Source organism: Littorina saxatilis, linkage group LG10 (genome assembly GCF_037325665.1).
Source record: "Littorina saxatilis isolate snail1 linkage group LG10, US_GU_Lsax_2.0, whole genome shotgun sequence".
Classification (NCBI taxonomy): domain Eukaryota; kingdom Metazoa; phylum Mollusca; class Gastropoda; order Littorinimorpha; family Littorinidae; genus Littorina; species Littorina saxatilis.
Genome location: NC_090254.1, coordinates 36,013,008 through 36,034,333, shown reverse-complemented (window position 1 = coordinate 36,034,333; position 21,326 = coordinate 36,013,008). Strand labels below are relative to the sequence as shown.

General features: G+C 43.7%; 3 protein-coding genes across 3 annotated transcripts in view; 2 read left to right on the top strand and 1 right to left on the bottom strand.

Annotated features, from left to right (window-relative positions):
- Positions 1-2,774: 2,774 nt before the first annotated feature.
- Positions 2,775-4,448, top strand: LOC138977853 (uncharacterized). The gene has a single exon (XM_070350460.1). The coding sequence runs from the start codon at positions 2,775-2,777 to the stop codon at positions 4,446-4,448; it is 1,674 nt and encodes a 557-aa protein (XP_070206561.1).
- A 161-nt stretch (positions 4,449-4,609) lies between these two features.
- On the bottom strand, positions 4,610-13,322 carry LOC138977852 (uncharacterized protein DDB_G0283697-like). The gene is made up of 3 exons (XM_070350459.1): positions 13,296-13,322; positions 4,851-9,401; positions 4,610-4,696 (listed from the first exon to the last, which is right to left on the bottom strand). Exons 1-3 carry the CDS (start codon positions 13,320-13,322, stop codon positions 4,610-4,612), a joined length of 4,665 nt encoding a protein of 1,554 aa, XP_070206560.1.
- Positions 13,323-17,515: 4,193 nt separating this feature from the next.
- LOC138978689 (uncharacterized) overlaps positions 17,516-21,326 on the top strand; it is an 87,378-nt gene continuing 83,567 nt past the window's right edge. The window contains exon 1 of the mRNA XM_070351482.1: positions 17,516-17,640. The gene's annotated coding sequence lies outside the window, so the exon portion shown is untranslated. The remainder of the gene's footprint in view (positions 17,641-21,326) is intronic.

Below are 21,326 nucleotides of genomic sequence, written 5' to 3'. Positions count from 1 at the left end.
CTTTCACGCTGAAATACAAACGAAGAACAAGCTGCTGGATTGAACGCTTGCTTTACTTCGCGAAAATCAACATCAGAACAGCGAACAAAAAAAGTAGCACAAACACATGTGCACAGTGCAAAAATGTCAAGTAAACATCCATTATAATGTCACAAAATAAGGATCATCGATGCATATCATTTGCAATTCAATATTCCTGTCACGCAAACCTGCCAAGCATTAGCCTACATGACATGCACATAAGCTAATTGCCCGTAGTTTACCTTGCTTGCTCCGAAAAGCCTTGAAACTTCACTGTGTATGTACAAAAGACACCTATTCTTAAATCATTCTTCAATTTCAAAACTTCTTTGGGGTTGTGCTTTCCAAAGTGACGTATGTGTATGTATTAAAGTCACCTATACTTACATCATTATTCAGTTTCAGAACTTCTTGGATTTTTACTTTCCGAAGAGACGTCTGGGTAGGTATTCAAGACACCTATACTTACATTATTATTCAATTTAAGAGAACTTCTTTGGATTTGTACTTTCTGAAGAAGAGACGTCTGGCAGTATTCAAGACACCTATACTTACATCATCATTCAGCTTCAGGACTTCTTTGGATTAGTACTTTCCGAAGAGACGTCTGGGTATGTATTAAATACACCTAAACTCCAATCATTATTCAGTTTCAGAACTTCTTTGGATTTGTACTTTCCGAAGAGACGTTAGAAGAAAGTTTACAGAGTTTCTTTACTTTGTCAGTTTCGACGACCTGTTAGTAATCTTACGAACTTCCTTGTGGTGTTGACTTGGCCACGGGCTGTTTTACCGCAGCACTGAGTGCATGTAGGATTCTTGTAATAACACCTCACAAGATACAGTTATGCATTTAATCATATACGACACCGATACCTGCACAGCCTGGCGGTGACCTAAGAAAATGTCAAGAATGGTCTTGGTATGTTCAGTCGGTGTCGCTTCTCATTAAGAAGTGATATTCTGACTAACATTATAAGTTATTTGTAATTTTGACCAAAACATGACATTTGACACAGATCTTTTTTAGTCTCGGCTAACCGCCTAAATACGACTTTTTGTAGGACTCTGACGTCACATGGCTCAAAGACGGGAAATACAATATTCAATCGATACATTAATATTACATTCTTTAAGTTACTCCTTATGACTCCAAAATTGTTATACAGCTACTTATTATGAACAAACTCTCATTCAGAAAACCCCGTCAACATATTATCTTTGCATGAAAACGACCTGATCAGCCTGATGAACACTTAACCTTCTTCTCAGGATCATATTATTCTAGTTTTGTGTTCTTTTAATCCCAAAACAGGTGGTAACGTTCCAAAATTCAGAATAAAAAACCCAAGAATTTTAGGTTATTGGAACGTTTGATTATTGACAAAACGTTACATAATCGTTAATGTAAATGTAACGGTTTTTTTTAATAATTAAACGTTCCAATAACCTACAATTTGTTGTTAATTCTAATTATTTTAATCCGAATCTTCACTGCAAAGATAGGCTTACTCCAATGCCTATGCCCTTTAAAATATCGTTGTACCTATGTGAACACTTCCTGATCACCACACATAACACAAAATTATGTTTGACATCTAATCTCAATATTTTCCAACCAACAGTACTTATTACTACACACAATTCTTGTCATCATGACAGTCCCTCCGCATATATTTTTTCTGTCTCAATAAAGCTTTCACGTCCGCACAGGCTGGTAGTTGTGAAGAGACATTGTGAACATTATGTTTGACATCTAATCCCAATATTTTCCAACCAACAGTACTTATTACTACACACAATTCTTATCTCTATGACAGTCCCTCCACATAGGTTTTCACTGTCTCAATAAATCATTCACGTCCTCACAGGCTGGTAGATGTGGCGAGACATGTCAGTATCCTGGACGCAGTGTGTGGGCAGCAGCTGTCATGGAGTTTGTGGGATGACCTTGTTGTTCAGAAGTCCGTATGGAAGTGGTACTCCTTGCAGCTTCCGTCAAACTGTTGGGGGGGAAGGTATGATGTTAGTGAGTCCAAATCCGGAGCTTCTCGTTTATACTCCCCCCCTCACACTTACACCCGCGCGCATGTATTCACACACATACACACACATATGTACACACACACACACACACACACATAAAATACCTGTTTGCTTATGCCATCACTCTTTTTAAATAGAATGAACTTATTCCAATTATCTCTCTCTCTCTCACCCCCCCCCCCCCCCCCACCCCCAACGTCTCTTTCCTGCAGAAGTACAGAAGCGTATTCAACATGGCTGCGGGAATAAACAAGCAGAAACAAATAATCCAGTCTTCCATCGACCCACCTTATTTTCTTCCTTTCTTTTTTTTCGATCGTCGGCTATTCGATCTGTCAGGGGCTGCCTGCTTTCTGTGTGTTGCTTGCTGCTGGCTGAGCGTCGGGAGCTGCTTGGTCCTTGCCATCTCCTGCATGGTGTTTGTCGTCTCCTGCATGGTGTTTGTCATCTCCCCCATGGTGTTTGTCATCTCCTCCATGGTTTTTGTCATCTCCTGCTTGGTGTTTGTCGTCTCCTGCTAAATGTTTGTCGTCTCCTGCTAAGTGTTTGTCATCTACTGCTTGGTGTTTGTCATCTCCTGCATGGTGTTTGTCATCTCCTGCATGGTGTTTGTCATCTCCTGCATAGTGTTTGCCATCTCCTGCATGGTGTTTGCCATCTCCTGCTTGGTGTTTGTCGTCTCCTGCTTGGTGTTTGTCGTCTCCTGCATGGCGTGTGCCATCTACTGCATGGTGTTTGTCATCTACTGCGTGGTGTTTGTCATCTACTGCATGGTGTTTACCATCTCCTGCATGGTGTTTGCCATCTCCTGCATGGTGTTTGTCATCTCCTGCATGGTGTTTGTCATCTCCTGCATAGTGTTTGCCATCTCCTGCATAGTGTTTACCATCTCCTGCATAGTGTTTACCATCTCCTGCATAGTGTTTACCATCTCCTGCATAGTGTTTACCATCTCCTGCATAGTGTTTACCATCTCCTGCATAGTGTTTACCATCTCCTGCATAGTGTTTACCATCTCCTGCATAGTGTTTACCACCTCCTGCATGGTGTTTGTCATCTCCTGCATAGTGTTTGCCATCTCCTGCATAGTGTTTACCATCTCCTGCATAGTGTTTACCATCTCCTGCATAGTGTTTACCATCTCCTGCATAGTGTTTACCATTTCCTGCATAGTGTTTACCATCTCCTGCATAGTGTTTGTCATCTCCTGCATGGTGTTTGTCATCTCCTGCATAGTGTTTACCATCTCCTGCATAGTGTTTACCATCTCCTGCATAGTGTTTACCATCTCCTGCATGGTGTATGCCATCTCCCCCATGGTGTTTGCCATCTCCTCCATGGTGTTTGTCATCTACTGCTTGGTGTTTGCCATCTCCTGCATGGTGTTTTCCATCTCGTGCATGGAGTTTGTCATCTCCTGCATGGTGTTTGTCATCTCCTGCATGGTGTTTTCCATCTCGTGCATGGAGTTTGTCATCTCCTGCATGGTGTTTGTCATCTCCGCCATGATGTTTGTCATTTCCTCCATGGTGTTTGCCATCTCTTCCATGGTGTTTGTCACCTCCTCCATGGTGTTTGTCACCTCCTCCATGGTGTTTTTCACCTCCTCCGTGGTGTTTTCCATCCCCCCCATGGTGTTTGCCATCCACTGTTTGGTGTTTTTCACCTCCTCCGTGGTGTTTTCCATCTCTTACATGGTGTTTGGCATCTTCTACATTGTGTTTGCCATCTCCCCCATGGTGTTTGCCATCCACTGCTTGGTGTTTGCCACCTCCTCCATGGTGTTTGTCACCCCCTACATGGTGTTTGCCACCTCCTCCATGGTGTTTGTCACCTCCTCCATGGTGTTTGTCACCTCCTCCATGGTGTTTGTCACATTCTCCATGGTGTTTGTCACCTCCCCAATGGTGTTTGTCACCTCCATGGTGTTTGTCACCTCCATGGTGTTTGCCATCTCTCCCATGGTGTTTGCCATCTATTGCTTGGTGTTTTCCATCTCCTGCTTGCTGTTTGTTATCTCTTCCATGGTGTTTGTCCTCAACTGCTTGGTGTTTGCCATCTCCTCCAAGGTTTTTGTCATCTCCTGCATGGTGTTTACCATCTCCTGCATGGTGTTTGTCGTCTCCTGCATGGTGTTTGTCGTCTCCTGCATGGTGTTTGCCATCTCCCGCATGGTGTTTGTCGTCTCCTGCATGGTATTTGCCATATCCTGCATGGTGTTTGCCATCTCCTGCATGGTATTTGCCATCTCCTGCATTGTGTTTGCCACCTCCTCGCTGGTGATTGCCAACTACAGCGTGGTGTTTGTCATCTACTGCTTGGTGTTTGCCATCTCCTGCATGGTGTTTGTCATCTCCTCCATGGTGTTTGCCATCTCCTGAATGGTGTTTGCCATCTCCTGAATGGTGTTGGTCGTCTCCTGCATGGTGTTTGCCACCTCCTCCATGGTGTTTGCCACCTCCTCCATGGTGTTTGCCACTTACGGCGTAGTGTTTGTCATCTACTGCTTGGTATTTGCCATCTCCTGCATGGTGTTTGCCACCTACTGCTTGGTGTTTGCCACCTCCTCCAAGGTTTTTGCCATCTTTTGCTTGGTGTTTGCCATCTCCTGCATGGTGTTTGCCATCTCCTGCACGGTGTTTGCCATTTCCTGCTTGGTCCTTGTCATCAATTGCTTGGTCATCTCCTGTTTTCTGCCTGGCATGTGCTGCTTTCTCTGCATTACGTTCTGCTTGGTATGCCTCACTGGCTGCAGCACTGCCTTTCGGTACTGTAGCGCTCACTTTCGGGTCTGAAGCGCTGGCTTTTGGTTCTGTAGCACTGGCTTTGGGGTCTGCAGCACTGGCTTTGGGGTCTGCAGCATTGGCTTTGGGGTCTGCAGCACTGGCTTTGGGGTCTGCAGCATTGGCTTTAGGGCCTACGTCGCTGTCAGCCTCATTGTCTGTCTCTCCTACGTCACTGACAGCCCGGGTCACGTCACTGGTTTTCTCGTCTGTATTCTTTGTATTCTCATCAGCGTCAGTGGACTTCTTGTCTGATTCATTGGCTGGTTTGTGTGCGTCACTGCCAGGTTCTTTTGGGTCATTTGCTGTCTTGCTTTCCTTCTCGTCTGCGCCATTCAATGGTTCCACTGTGTCGTTTGCTGTCTGCTTTTCTTGCTCGTCTGCGCCATTCAATGGTTCTACTGTGTCGTTTGCTGTCTGCTTTTCTTGCTCGTCTGCGCCATTCAATGGTTCTACTGTGTCGTTTGCTGTCTGCTTTTCTTGCTCGTCTGCACCATTTAATGGTTCTACTGTGTCGTTTGCTGTCTGCTTTTCTTGCTCGTCTGCGCCATTTAATGGTTCTACTGTGTCGTTTGCTGTCTGCTTTTCCTTCTCGTCTGCGCCATTCAATGGTTCCACTGTGTCGTTTGCTGTCTGCTTTTCTTGCTCGTCTGCGCCATTCAATGGTTCTACTGTGTCGTTTGCTGTCTGCTTTTCTTGCTCGTCATGTAGCTTTTCGCTGTGTTCGTCTTTGGCTGCCTCACTCACTGACGTGGTCGTCTGCTGTGAAAATATATCATCATCGTCTGGTGGTTCTACAATGTAGTCTGATGTTTCGAGCACGTCGTCTGGCTCGCTGTACTCTTGGGGCAGTTCCACGATCTCTTCTCCTGGCGTGTCGTATTTCTGAGACGGCTGATCATTTCCTTCCAGTAGCTCATCCTCGCCTGCTGGTTTTGCTTGGTCGTCGTGCATAAAGAAAGGGGAATCTGGTGGTAGATCAACGATGTAATCCAATGTCTCAAGGATGCTTCCAGATTCCCCATAATCATGAGACAGCTCCACGATATCTTGCGATGGGGCGGCACTGTCTTGTGCTTGTTGGGCATTGTCTTGGGGCTTGTTAGACACGTATTTTGGTTGTTCCTCAACTTCTGTAGTTCGCTGTGTGTGAGGAGAAGGTTCAGCAATACCAGATGATCCGGATGATTTGTTGGCTTCCATTGGAGTCACCTGAGCACGTTGAGCTATAAATCTTTCAGGTTCAAAAATCTTGTCGAGTATATTTGCAATGATGTCCAATACGTGTTCTTTTGCCTCTGCTTGTTGTACAATTGCGAAGTCGTGTTCTTCGGAAAGGATGTCATTCTCCGTGTTCGTCATTTCAGTTTTTCTGCCTTCATCCTCTCCGTCCTCTTGTCCATTCTGCTTCTGTCCTGTTGGCTCGCATATTTTCCCGATAGAAACGTCCGTTTCTGCCATGATTCTCTCTTTGTCCTCCAGTGAGTTGTCTGCCTTGCCACTCTTTGGCTGAACTATCACGGTTGGGCTGCTTTCTCTCTCCGGTGACATTTCTCGTTTGTTTTCAATGCCGTTTTCCGTCAGGATTTCTTTCACAGGGAGGCCATTTCTCTCTGGCGTGTCTTGCGGCCCGTGTTCTTCACTGTGTCCATTCTGGTTTTCTGCTGGGTCTGTGTCCTCTTTGCATCTTTTGGCATGTGGCGGTTCTGATTGTTTTTCGGGGTCGTCTTGCTGATCTCTGCTTCTTTTGATGTGTTCTATGTGGAGTTCACCCTGTAACTGATCTCCTGAGTATTCTTCTTTTTTCAGCGTTTCAGTTACTTTTCCTGTAGCGTCGAATTCGGTTCCATGTTCGGATCCACTCTGCTTACCGTCTCCGCCGAGGGTAGCATTTTGGGCCACGATCCTAATATGTGCAGAATCTGCTGACGATTTTGTCTTCGCTTTTCTTATTTTCTTGCGATCAGGAGTTGTAATTGCTGCCATTGTGTTGTCTCCGCCGCTTTTTGGCCGGTGTGTTTCCGACCAACTGTTTGTCCGTTCTGTTTCTGCGATAACTATGAAACGTTCTGCGGCAGATGTCTCCTTCTCTGGGGTCACTTGAAGTCCTTTGAAGTCAAAGACTGTGTCATTCTGTCGTTTCCATAATTCGTCCTCGTTCTTGATCTGTGTGCCATTCTCCTTGGCTTGTTTATCCTCGTTCTTGGTCTGTGTGCCATTCTCCTTGGCTTGTTTATCCTCGTTCTTGGTCTGTGTGCCATTCTCCTTGGCTTGTTCTTCTTCGTTCTTGATCTGTGTGCCATTCTCCTTGGCTAGTTCTTCCTCGTTCTTGGTCTGTGTGCCATTTTCCTTGGCTTGTTTATCCTCGTTCTTGGTCTGTGTGCTATTCTCTTTGGCTTGTTTATCCTCGTTCTTGGTCTGTGTGCCATTCTCCTTGGCTTGTTCTTCTTCGTTCTTGATCTGTGTGCCATTCTCCTTGGCTTGTTCTTCCTCGTTCTTGGTCTGTGTGCCATTCTCCTTGGCTTGTTCTTCCTCGTTCTTGGTCTGTGTGCCATTCTCCTTGGCATGTTCTTCTTCGGTCATGATCTGTGTGCCATTCTCCTTGGCTTGTTCTTCCTCGTTCTTGGTCTGTGTGCCATTCTCCTTGGCTTGTTCTTCCTCGTTCTTGATCTGTGTGCCATTCTCCTTGGCTTGGTCTTCATCGTTCTTGGTCTGTGTGCTATTCTCCTTGGCTTGTTCTTCCTCGTTCTTGGTCTGTGTGCTATTCTCTTTGGCATGTTCTTCTTCGGTCATGATCTGTGTGCCATTCTCCTTGGCTTGTTCTTCCTCGTTCTTGGTCTGTGTGCCATTCTCCTTGGCATGTTCTTCCTCGTTCTTGGTCTGTATGTCATTCTCCTTGGCTTGTTCTTCTTCGTTCTTGGTCTGTGTGCCATTCTCCTTGGCTAGTTCTTCCTCGTTCTTGATCTGTGTGCCATTCTCCTTGGCTTGTTCTTCCTCGTTCTTGGTCTGTGTGCCATTCTCCTTGGCTTGTTCTTCCTCGTTCTTGGTCTGTGTGTCATTCTCCTTGGCTTGTTCTTCCTCGTTCTTGGTCTGTGTGCCATTCTCTTTGGCTTGTTCTTCCTCTTTCTGGTGACCATTGTAGTTGCCATGTTTGGATCTCTCTCCTTCCTCCTCTTCCTCTTGGTCTTTCTTGGCATCATTCTGCTGTTGTTTGTTATCGTTCTGCACAGTGTTGTTCGTCTCTTTGCTATTGCTATTATCTTCATATTCACCTTGACAAGCAGATGTTTCTTTCTGGTGACTATTGTAGTTGTCCTCTTTCTTGTTTTTCTCTCCTTTCTGCTCTGGCTCTGTCTTCACACTAGTCTGGTATTGGTCACCGTCGTTCTGCGCGGGACTGCCAGGTTTTGGGCTGTTGTTTCTGTCTTCTTGTTCGCCTTGACAAGCAATATTTTCCTTGTGGTGTTCGCTTTTCTTGTCATGGTCACTGTTGTCTTTCTCTCTTTCCTTCTCTTTCCATTCTTCCTTCAATTTCTCTGGATATGTCTTCACATCAATATTTTCCTGGTGGGTTTCGCTGTTCTCTTCGTGGTCACTGTTTTCTGTCTCTCTTTCCTTCTCGTTTCCTTCTTCCTTCCCTGTCTCTGGATCTGTCTTCACGTCACTCTGGTGTTGGTCACTGTTTTCTTTCTCTCTTTCCTTCCCTTTTCCTTCTTCCTTCCCTGTCTCTGGATCTGTCTTCGCGTCACTCTGGCGTTGGTCACTGTTTTCTGTCTCTCTTTCCTTCTCGTTTCCTTCTTCCTTCCCTGTCTCTGGATCTGTCTTCACGTCACTCTGGTGTTGGTCACTGTTTTCTGTCTCTCTTTCCTTCTCGTTTCCTTCTTCCTTCCCTGTCTCTGGATCTGTCTTCACGTCACTCTGGTGTTGGTCACTGTTTTCTGTCTCTCTTTCCTTCTCGTTTCCTTCTTCCTTCCCTGTCTCTGGATCTGTCTTCACGTCACTCTGGTGTTGGTCACTGTTTTCTGTCTCTCTTTCCTTCTCGTTTCCTTCTTCCTTCCCTGTCTCTGGATCTGTCTTCACGTCACTCTGGCGTTGGTCACTGTTTTCTGTCTCTCTTTCCTTCTCGTTTCCTTCTTCCTTCCCTGTCTCTGGATCTGTCTTCGCGTCACTCTGGCGTTGGTCACTGTTTTCTTTCTCTCTTTCCTTCTCTTTTCCTTCTTCCTTCCCTGTCTCTGGATCTGTCTTCACGTCACTCTGGCGTTGGTCACTGTCGAGCTGCGCGATACTATCAGGATTCTGACTGCCGGGAGTTTCCTCACGTTCTCGGTCGTCGCTAGGCTTTCCGTTCGCTGCTTTTTTCTTCACGCCTTTGCCGATGATGCTGTTTAATAGTTCTCGAATGCTTCTTAAGAGGTCCGCCAACAGCTGACAAAAGCGACTGAGAAAACGGCGTTCTTTTGTTTCAGCAGTCTTGTCGTGTGATGAATTCCCTGTTGTGGTGGAGGTGGTGGAGGTGGAGTTGGAGGTGGTGGTAGTGGTGGTGGCGTCGCCCTGAAAGTGGAAACAGATTAGGAACAAGAGACAGCAGGTGAGATTAACAAGAACAGAATAACATCTATATATATATATATATATATATAAACAACACAATAAAAAGTCCAAAACCAAGCCAGAATGTCGCATCTTTTTAAATCCAAATTTTCGGCCCGCAGGCCTTCTTCAAGGTGCACAGACCAAGCGTCTATAGTTACAACACAACAATGGAACATCCGATCGTACGTCACATACAGACGTAAAGTTACATTCTTCAAAAATATGATTAGTATTTAGTCTCTACCAGCCCCATGCCTTTTTGAATGTATCATGAATCAAGGGTCTATGGTTACAATTAAACACATTTATCAATAGAACATACATGTAGTATGTCACATGAAGACGTAATATTACTGTCTTCCAGAAAATCATTAGCTCAAGTTTATAGTCTTTGCTATATATATACGACTAGTGTCTGTGTGTCTGTCTGTCTGTCTGTCTGTCTGTCTGTCTGTGTGTCTGTGCGCGATGCACGGCCAAAGTTCTCGATGGATCTGCTTCAAATTTGGTGGGCTTATTCAGAGAGACCCCGGACACAACCTCATCGATGAGATATTTCAACACGTGCTCTCAGCGCGCAGCGCTGAACCGATTTTGGTTTTTCCCAGTAACTCTTCCTTATCTTCTCCAGTGTTTTCAGCGTTTATCTCCCTTCCTTCGTGTGGCGTCAATCCATATTCCCGTTACTACGTTACTATTTTTAGAATGTCACGATTGCACCCGTAAGTTGTCCTTACTGTAAAAGTGAAAAGGTCGAATCAATTTATAGCCACGCGAAAAATACACTGTCATCTATCTCTATATATTTATAGATATAGATATACATATATATATACGGCTTCTCTGTGTGTGTGTGTGTGTGTGTGTGTGTGTGTGTGTGTGTGTGTGTGTGTGTGTGTGTGTGTGTGTGTGTGTGTGTGTGTGTGTGTGTGTGTGTGTGTGTGTGTGTGTGTGTGTGTGTGTGTGTGTGTGTGTGTGTGTGTGTGTGTGTGTGTGTGTGTGTGTGTGTGTGTGTGTGTGTGTGTGTGTGTGTGTGTGTGTGTGTGTGTGTGTGTGTGTGTGTGTGTGTGTGTGTGTGTGTGTGTGTGTGTGTGTGTGTGTGTGTGTGTGTGTGTGTGTGTGTGTGTGTGTGTGTGTGTGTGTGTGTGTGTGTGTGTGTGTGTGTGTGTGTGTGTGTGTGTGTGTGTGTGTGTGTGTGTGTGTGTGTGTGTGTGTGTGTGTGTGTGTGTGTGTGTGTGTGTGTGTGTGTGTGTGTGTGGTGTGTGTGTGTGTGTGTGTGTGTGTGTGTGTGTGTGTGTGTGTGTGTGTGTGTGTGTGTGTGTGTGTGTGTGTGTGTGTGTGTGTGTGTGTGTGTGTGTGTGTGTGTGTGTGTGTGTGTGTGTGTGTGTGTGTGTGTGTGTGTGTGTGTGTGTGTGTGTGTGTGTGTGTGTGTGTGTGTGTGTGTGTGTGTGTGTGTGTGTGTGTGTGTGTGTGTGTGTGTGTGTGTGTGTGTGTGTGTGTGTGTGTGTGTGTGTGTGTGTGTGTGTGTGTGTGTGTGTGTGTGTGTGTGTGTGTGTGTGTGTGTGTGTGTGTGTGTGTGTGTGTGTGTGTGTGTGTGTGTGTGTGTGTGTGTGTGTGTGTGTGTGTGTGTGTGTGTGTGTGTGTGTGTGTGTGTGTGTGTGTGTGTGTGTGTGTGTGTGTGTGTGTGTGTGTGTGTGTGTGTGTGTGTGTGTGTGTGTGTGTGTGTGTGTGTGTGTGTGTGTGTGTGTGTGTGTGTGTGTGTGGTGTGTGTGTGTGTGTGTGTGTGTGTGTGTGTGTGTGTGTGTGTGTGTATGTGTGTGTGTGTGTCCGTCTGTGCGTGTGTGTGTGGGCAACACCTGTGGATTGTAGAGTTCTGTTTGTGATGTGGTCTAGCGGCTTGTGCGTGTCAGTATGTTCAGGCCTTCCTTCGAGAAGCCATAACAGTTATTCTCAATCCCGTTTGAGTGGACTTCGCCTTCAAAGGTGATTGTGGTGTTTTGGTCACTGAATCAATTCGTACTGTTCCCATTCCACCTGGGAGGGATTTAAGTTCATTCAAAGGGGGTCGAGTGTGACAGGGAGACTTATAACCGTCGCCCTTCACAGCAGACTCTGCAGAGTTGTTCGCCTTAGAAGTTGTGGGCTTTCTGTGCATGTACCCGTAAGTTGTCCTTACTTTAAAAGTGAAAAGGTCGAATCAATTTATAGCCACGCGAAAAATACACTGTCATCTATCTCTATATATTTATAGATATAGATATACATATATATATATGCGGCTTCTCTGTGTGTGTGTGTGTGTTTGTGTGTGTGTGTGTTTGTGTGTGTGTGTGGGCACACCTGTGGATTGTAGAGTTCTGTTTGTGATGGGGTCTAGCGGCTTTTGACAGTCTGTATGTTCTGGCATTTGAGAAGCCATAACAGATAATATAGGGCTAAGAAATAAGTCCTAAAATTCTCAATCCCGTTTGACAGGACTTCGCCTTCAAAGGTGATTGCGGTGAACCGCCACGCTGTCTGTCTCTGTCTCGTGATTCACCCCGGCGAAGCCGGGTATTCCTCTAGTTAAAAATATGCATGTACTCAACAAAAACACGAACAATAAGAATACGAAAAGAAGAAAAAAATTCTAGAAGAAGAGTTCAGTGCCAAAAATGTGGTGCTCAACGAGGCCACAAGACATACTGGGTTAGCTCCCCTACAACACAATATAAACTTGCACATTGTTCCAACCACCAGATCTTTTCAGTTTTACAAAGAAAGCACATAGAAAAACGATTTAGATAAAATTATCTCCTCTGAATCGTGTCTTATTTAAAAGATATGCGTCACTGAATGTGTCATGTTTTCCTGTCATTTATCTCTCAGTTGCCTCCCTTGATTTTCATGTTGTAGAAATTTGGAGGAAAAATATGTTCTTCTCAAATCAATGAAATAGAGAAAACTAGGAAGAGAAAGTGTTGAGATCTTATTTCCTTATTTTCATTAAATTTTGAAGGTTATCACCATGCAATTTTATCAACAAAACAATAACACTGAACATCTTGCAGCCGAAACTATTAGAAAGTTGTTACAGGCTTTGGTAAGTCTTTGGTCATACAAATGCTCACACACACACACACACACACACACACACACACACACACACACACACACACACACACACACACACACACACAAAGTAGACAGACTGCAAAAAAAGCCTTTTCTATCGTGATACGCAACTGCAGTGTGATCAAATCTTGTGTGCGATGCAGCTTCTTTCCCTTTTACTTTTCTATAGGCTACTCTAGAGGGCCCCAAAGGGTTTAAAATCGTCATCGTGATTGGCGTTTTTTTACCTTTCTGTAACCGTGATTGCCGAAATTCCCATTTCTGTGATCGTGATGGGACTTTGCCCGTGATCCGTGATGACAAATAAATCAAGTCTCGTGATCGTGATCGTCATTTGTTTTCGTGATCGTGATGGGCATTATTGCAAAGCATTTTATTTTCAACGTACATTTTTCACAGCTGTATCACTCTATGATCCTCTATTCGTCAAGGTGTTTGTGATCGTGAAAACAAAAATCAAGGTAACTGTGATCGTGAAAGCTAAAATTTCCCTTCCCGTGATCGTGATGATACCCCCCCCCCCCCCCCCCCTACTTGGGGCCCTCAGTCTACGCAGCACAGATATAGCCATCACATTCTGCTAGTGCAAAACAATATAACTAAAGTTCACGAAATTTCACGTGGGGGTTGATCTTGATATTGCTTCTTTTCGTCAACTGACAAAACCACAAATCATGTCCTTAAAATCTTTGCATTTCATCACAAAATGGCAGCTATCTGCCAGCGTAAAACACTCACCTCGATGAAATTCGCTGGCTTATCCATGATGCCCGAAACTTAGCCAAGAAAGACCTCGTCCTTGTCACTTTTCTTCAACTCTAAATGTCTTCCCTCTGAAGCTGTCCAGCTGTCCAGCGATTTTCACAGGCTCGTTCTCATTGTCCGCTTCGGTGTGTGCTCTGAACGGCGTTTAGTTCCCAGCTCGCGAGCATTTAGAACTACAATGTCCTGCGTGTTTTTTGCACTGTCACACGCTCACATTATTTGCTGTGCGCTGTCAGTGTATCCTTGGCCTGTCGCACGTGAACTACGTGAAGAGTAGGAGTTAAAACACTATCGTGTGTGGGTTTTTTCTCTGGTTTGGTATTCCCCTCGATTTAAACAAATGCTGAGCTCTAACCGATTTTCCTACGGTTACGTTTGTTTGTTTTGACAATCTGGATAAGTTAAAATATAAAATCAATCGATAAAAAATAAAAGTAATAAATAAATAGTAAGAATTAATTTCACGGAACAGAAAACGCTTCACATACAGAAAGGGGGAAAACATACAAAAAAGAAACAATAACATGCAAGCAAACACACAAACAAGCTTGTCTTTACTTAGGAAACAAAGCCGGACACGAACACTCTCTCTCTCTCTCTCTCTCTCTCTCTCTCTCTCTCTCTCTCTCTCTCTCTCTCTCTCTCTCTCTCTCTCTCTCTCTCTCTCTCTCTCTCTCTCTCTCTCTCTCTCTTCACGCGCACTTTCAAACAAGTATTGATCAATCATTCAGCCAGCCAGAAATACAGACCGATAAACAGAGAGACTCACAGACAGACAGACAAAAAAGACAGACGCTGGCACACACACACACACACACACACACACACACACACACACACACACACACACACACACACACACACACACACACACACACACACACACACACACACACACACACAACACCAAACAATGCACTCACCTTTTGAGCGCTTTTCGCATATATCAGAGAGGACCAGGGTGTTTGGTTCAGGATCTGGTCGTGATTTGAAAGTCCTTTGAAGCATTTCTTGACAGCTGACATCTGGTGAAAATCGGATCATCTGCACAACGCGTGCAAACTCGCACACCTTTGGTGCCAAACAAACAGCTAGGATTACACGTGGTGACACGAATATGTAAGCGGTAACGTAATATTGGCACCAGAGGCATCCATGTACTAGTTTACCCAGTGGAAAAATATTGATTTGACAAGATAACGGACTGCAAACATGAAGATATGTATGCAGATTGACAGACAGTCATACACACGCGCGCGCTTACTAACAGCCACGCATGTACGCGTATACACATAAACATCAGGGGCGGACGAGGGGGGGGGGGGTTCTGGGGTTTCCGGACCCCCCCCCCCCCCCCCCCCAGCCAAAAAATAAAAATATTTTTGTGTGTTTTTATGGGTTGAGTTTCAATTTTTGGGGTATTAATCAGTGACAAAATCTGCTGCCTGAAACTGGTAATGATCATCATCAGAATGCAGCAGATTGCACCATTTTGCATCCTTTTTTTCAAAATGTTCCGGGGGGGCATGCCCCCGGACCCCCCTAGCAATATAAGCGCTTCGCGCCGTCCGCTCGGCGCTTCGCGCCCTCACACCCATATCTTCACAATATACTTTTGGAAACCCCCCCCCCCCCCCATAAAATGAACTGATCCGCCCTTGAACATAAACACACATACACACACACACACATACACACACACACACACACACACACACACACACAGAGTTAGTGGGAGAGAGAGAGAAAAAGAGACACACACACACACACACACACACACACACACACACACACACACACATACACAGAAAGAGAGAGAAAGACAGAGAGAGAGAGAGAAGAGACAGAGAGAGACAGAGAGAGAGAGAGAGAGAGGGAGACAGAGAGAGAGAGAGAGAGAGAGAGAGAGAGAGAGAGAGAGAGAGAGAGAGAGAGAGAGAGAGACGCCCATAGTCTTCTAGATAAGGAATGAGTAAAGTAGCCTCGGGGTTACTTATCTCCATATTTATATTGATCGCATAACTTCCTTACAACACACACAGGCGACAGACAAATGTGAAATTTGACATTGGAATGTATCAACTCAGATTGTATTGATATCCCAGTGTAAACACCTTAGTTATTTGTGCAATGCAGAATCGAAGATAAGTTGATGTGTGTGTGTGTTTATAATAATAATAATAATAATGCAAACTTTTATAGCGCTATTCTAGAAAAATGTCTACTCTTAGCGCTTTACAATACATACATCGACCAAGCATACTATACACGCACAGGCAAAGAAACCGACCAAACATAACCAACAAACTATACATGCACAGGCAAAGAAAACGACCAAACATACAATACACGCACAGGCAAAGATAACTACCAAACATAAACAAACATACTATGACCAAACATAACCAACATACTATACGCGCGCAGGCAAAGAGAACAATCAGCACATGTAACTCGAACATGGAAATCGAACACTCAATGCCGGGATTTCGAACACTCAAGGCTCTGTGATTAGGCTGCCAGAGGTCTTCTGTATGTACACCAGACGAGGGCGTTGGCTGAGTGAATCGGTCTCCTATACGGAAGGTCGCGGGTTCGAATCCCGGCCGCGCGTTGTGGGTTAAGGGTGGAGATTTTTCCGATCTCCCAGGTCAACTTGTGTGCAGACCTGCTAGTGCCTTATCCCCCTTCGTGTGTACACGCAAGCACAAGACCAAGGGCGCACGGAAACGATCCTGTAATCCATGCCAGAGTTCGGTTGGTTATAGAAACACGAACATACCCAGCATGCTTCCCCCGAAAGCGGCGTATGGCTGCCTAAATGGCGGGGTAAACACGGTCATACACGTAAAAACCCACTCGTGCATAAAAACATGAGTGAACGTGTGAGTTTCAGCCCATAAACGAAGAAGAAGAATAAGAAGTGTGTATGCCATACCATGTAAAACGACGCTCTTTATTGCATGTTGTAGGAAGAAGTAGGACATCTGTTTAATTTTAACATATATATCTTCTCACAGCGAAGATATACATAAAACACGTACGTCTAACTTCTTCTGACTCCTAAATTTATAGTATATCTGAATTTTTTTTTTAAAGATTTTATAGTAGTTCGTCGCATCCGGTATAAACTTCATTTGTTGACATTTTGGAAAAAGTGTCTCTTTTTATATTTAGTCAAGTTTTGACTAAATATTTTAACATCGAGGGGGAATCGAAACGAGGGTCGTGGTGTATGTGCGTGTGTCTGTGTGTGTGTGTGTGTGTGTGTGTGTGTGTGTGTGTAGAGCGATTCAGACTAAACTACTGGACCGATCTTTATGAAATTTGACATGAGAGTTCCTGGGTATGAAATCCCCGAACGTTTTTTTAATTTTTTGGATAAATGTCTTTGATGACGTCATATCCGGCTTTTCGTGAAAGTTGAGGCGGCACTGTCACGCCCTCATTTTTCAACCAAATTGGTTGAAATTTTGGTCAAGTAATCTTCGACGAAGCCCGGACTTCGGTATTGCATTTCAGCTTGGTGGCTCAAAAATTAATTAATGACTTTGGTCATTAAAAATCTGAAAATTGTAAAAAAAAAATAAAAATTTATAAAACGATCCAAATTTACGTTTATCTTATTCTCCATCATTTGCTGATTCCAAAAACATATAAATATGTTATATTCGGATTAAAAACAAGCTCTGAAAATTAAATATATAAAAATTATTATCAAAATTAAATTGTCGAAATCAATTTAAAAACACTTTCATCTTATTCCTTGTCGGTTCCTGATTCCAAAAACATATAGATATGATATGTTTGGATTAAAAACACGCTCAGAAAGTTAAAACAAAGAGAGGTACAGAAAAGCGTGCTATCCTTCTTAGCGCAACTACTACCCCGCTCTTCTTGTCAATTTCACTGCCTTTGCCATGAGCGGTGGACTGACGATGCTACGAGTATACGGTCTTGCTGAAAAATGGCATTGCGTTCAGTTTCATTCTGTGAGTTCGACAGCTACTTGACTAAATATTGTATTTTCGCCTTACGCGACTTGTTTAATTATTTTTTCGTGAGCCTGTGACGACTCAAAGCTTTCTTTCCCGCGTGTCGAAGAACTTACTCTGCTTTCGATCCATTCATTAAATACGGGGTCGCTTCGGGCGTTTGCCGTCGGGTCAGATACATGAAGATATTAATATACCCTAGAATATTGTACATTCTAAATCCCGGCATTGAGTGTTCGACTTCCATGTTGTATACAATTATCATCAGTTTTGTGGCCATCTATCGCAGTGATTTGGACTTCTGGATTTGATTTGGAATAGAGGTAAGTTTGTATGGATCTTGGAAAAATTGTCCATGTACCGTAATTTTGAGCAGAGGTCAGATTTTGTTTAAATACGTGCTGCTTGTGCTGTAGGATGGGGGTAGGCTGGTATGTCTAAATAATCGTACAGTTCTCTTTCTGGTTTTATTTCGTTGCATGTATCGATCTTCTGAATTATCTTAAACTCAATCGAATTCCGTTCTGCTTCTCCATCCTCTCAGAAATACTGCTGTCTTTTGAGCTATCTCTGTTTGTATCATCATCATCATCATCATCATCATCATCATCATCATCATCATCATCATCATCATTATCGTTGTCGTCGTCGTCGTTGTCGTCAGCGCTGGACCTAGTATACGAGAGGGAGGTGCTTCTAAACTTAGGCACAAAAAAAATAAGTGTGGTTAAGGTAACATAGCCACAAACAAAATAGGGTAGGAAGGTAGGCAATAACTTTTTTTTTTTAAACTTTTTTTTCTAATGTGTACAAATTAAACCTACTTGACAGGGAAATAAGTGCGACTCAAGCGCTTTCGCTTTCATTGCGTTTTCTGCACTCGGGTTTTTTTGTTTTTGTTTTTTTTTGGTTTTTGTGACAAATGTAAAAATAAGTTATAGGGTCGGCCCCTAAAAATAGGGTAGGTCGGGTTACCGTAACCACACCTATTTTTTTTTTTTTTAGGCCTCAGGCAGGGGTAGAGAGACTGGTCAAGCAGGGGGTTTGGCTGCTGTCGAAATGTAGCCTTTGAGAGGGGTAGTTTTGGTCTCTCCTTGAAAATAAAGGTACATTAGCTGGTGCAGGAAGGGGGGAGCTTCCGGACCCCTCCCCCCCCCTCCCCCTAGATCCAGCCCTGGTCTAAGTCATAAACAACAACAGCACCATAACAGTTACAATCTCCGTCTTCTTCTTCTTCTTCTTCTTTGTTCATAGGCTGAAACTCCCACGTTCATACATTTTTTTGCACGAGCGGATTTGTACGTGTAAGTCCGTATTTACTCCGCCATTCAGGCAGCCATACGTCGATTCCGGGGGAAGCATGCTGGCTTTTTTTTGTGTGTTTCTATAACCCACCGAACTCTGACATGGATTACAGGATCTTTTCCGTGCGCACTTGGTCTTGTGCTTGCGTGTACACACGAAGGGGGATAAGGCAAAAACAGTTAACCTGGGAGATCGGATAAAAAATCTCCCTCTTACCCCACCAGGCGGCATCGGCCGGGATTTGAACTCACGACATTCCGATTTGGAGGCCGATGTCTTATCCACTTACTACTGAGGCCACTGCACCCGTCACTGTTACCATCAAAACACCATCACTATCACTACTCGACCGACTTCAGGCCCTTCAATCAGGGGTGGGCTTATGATATGCTGGGTGATCTTAGAATAACCCTTTTTAGCGGATGAGCGTATGATACGAAGAGCGGGGCACGAGGTGAGTGTCTGCAGAAAAAATGTAATAACTCCTAAAATACTAATTATCCTGCAACCATATTACAGTTGTCAAAACCCGAAATGTAGCGCTACTTATTCACGTTGCTCTTTTTTACAAAAAAATGCGTATCTATTGAATAACTATCCAAACCACAAGGCAGGTCGCTGATTTGTGGTCGGGTGCTCTTATGAAATACCCCCGGTGCGCTTATGATAGCTTGATTTTTCGGATCGGATGCGCTTATGACTGGTTTTTCGCTGCGCTGCTTGGTTCCCACTTTCTTGCTACCTTGTTGCTACTAAAACGTATACACATTATTTTATTTAGCCCTTTGCCGCGACAAGGTTTGCCGATACCGGCACTTGTCTAGACAGTGTCAGTGACGTCATTCATAGATGACGCCAATCATAAATGACGTTTGTCAAGGGAACTTATGCTTTCAAGTGTTGCTGCTTCCAGTGTCAGGAAGGTATATTGCTATTTCATATGTTACGTGGATTTCCATTGGTCAATTGGGCAAAACTGAGCTCAGTGCAAAAGTGATATCGACGACATTTCCGTCGATATCAGTTTTGATATCGACGACCTCTTTACTGCTTCCCCACTTCAAAAACAAAAACACCTACATTTAAAAACAAAGAGAGAATACTACATGGCTTGCTGTGTCGTACCAGATTTACACGAGTTGGTTTTTTAAAATATTGAACTGCGAGCGAAAGCGAGCTGTTCACTATTTGAAAAAGCAACGAGTGTAAATCTGGTACGACACAGCAAGCCATGTAGTATTCTGTTTATCCTACATACTGTACTTTAGTGTATTTTACTGAAAATGTCCTGCATTCGAGGCAGCTAAATTGAAGACGCTTGTTTTGGAACCTCGATCTCTTCTAAAGCCTCGTGCAATTTATTACGTCAAAGCAAAGAAACGTCACTCTGAAAGTGTGGCGTGACGTGTTAGTTCTAAAGATTCATCGAGGGTAATTAGCGAGCGCAATTTGTGTTTCTATTATGACGTTTGTCTCGGTGACTTTGGCATCATAAGCAGTGGAAAAACAGGTCCCTGCCAGACTTGCTTGACATGACCTCATTTACATGATATACACACGTGTGATTTGAACGATTATTATCTCACGGGTGTCTCTCTCACGTATGTAGGATAATCATTTTTATCCTACATACGTGAGAGAGACACCCGTGAGATAATAATCGTTCAAATCACACGTGTGTATATCATGTAAATGAGGTCATGTCAAGCACGTCTGGCAGGGACCTTTTTTTGCACTGCTTATGATGCCAAAGTCACCAAGACAAACGTCATTATAGAAACAAAAATTGCGCTCGCTAATTACCCTCGATGAATCTTTAGAACTAACACGTCACGCCACACTTTCAGAGTGACGTTTCTTTGCTTTGACGTAATAGATTGCACGAGGCTTTAGAAGAGATCGAGGTTCTAAAACAAGCGTCTTCAATTTAGCTGCCTCGAATGCAGGACATTTTCAGTAAAATACACGTAAGTACAGTATGTAGGATAAACAGAATACTACATGGCTTGCTGTTCCGTACCAGATTTACACTCGTTGCTTTTTCAAATAGTGAACAGCTCGCTTTCGCTCGCAGTTCAATATTTAAAAAAAACAACTCGTGTAAATCTGGTACGACACAGCAAGCCATGTAGTATTCTCTAGATATATGAAAATGTAATGATCCCAGAATTCAGTTGAGCAAGTGACTAAAGACTTTTTGAAAGAAAAGACATTTTGAAATATTGAAAAGTACAAGAAAAGAGTGAACAAAAAGAAATAATAATCAGAGGGAGGGATATGGAACAGCCAAAACTGAGACAAATACTTTTGTAATTTCTTTACAGTAAATACAAAATGTCCGGAGAATTAGCAATATATAACAGTGACTGACTGTGTGATGATATCTTCTGCTATTGGTCTGTTTCGACAGTCATATCAAAATCTCGACCTCCGGTCTCGATTTTGATATCACTGTCTCAACAGACCTTAGCAGAAGATATCATCACACAGTCCGTCAATATTGGGTAATAGAGATAATAATAGTTCTCTGCTTCACCAAATGTACGACCAATAGTGAGATGTTTTGTGTCTTTTTATACTTCCTACTAATACTGCCGACAAACTAGCCAGAATTGCACTATTGCGCCTAGACAGAAAAAGGGTTAGACAAAAATGCAGCCTCAATGACATCTCTCAATTATTTCACGCTCATTATCCTAGCTAA

What these genes read in the sequence shown, in the direction of transcription:
- LOC138977853 (XM_070350460.1), top strand. Translation starts at nt 2,775, where the DNA reads ATGGCGTGTGCCATCTACTGCATGGTGTTTGTCATCTACTGCGTGGTG.
- LOC138977852 (XM_070350459.1), bottom strand. Translation starts at nt 13,322, where the DNA reads ATGGATAAGCCAGCGAATTTCATCGAG. An exon ending in AGCCAGCGAATTTCATCGAG is followed by an intron (nt 9,402 to 13,295) that starts GTGAGTGTTTTA and finishes TTCCACTTTCAG; the next exon opens with GGCGACGCCACCACCACTAC. An exon ending in CCAGCGCTTCAGACCCGAAA is followed by an intron (nt 4,697 to 4,850) that starts GTGAGCGCTACA and finishes AACACCGTGCAG; the next exon opens with GAGATGGCAAACACCATGCA.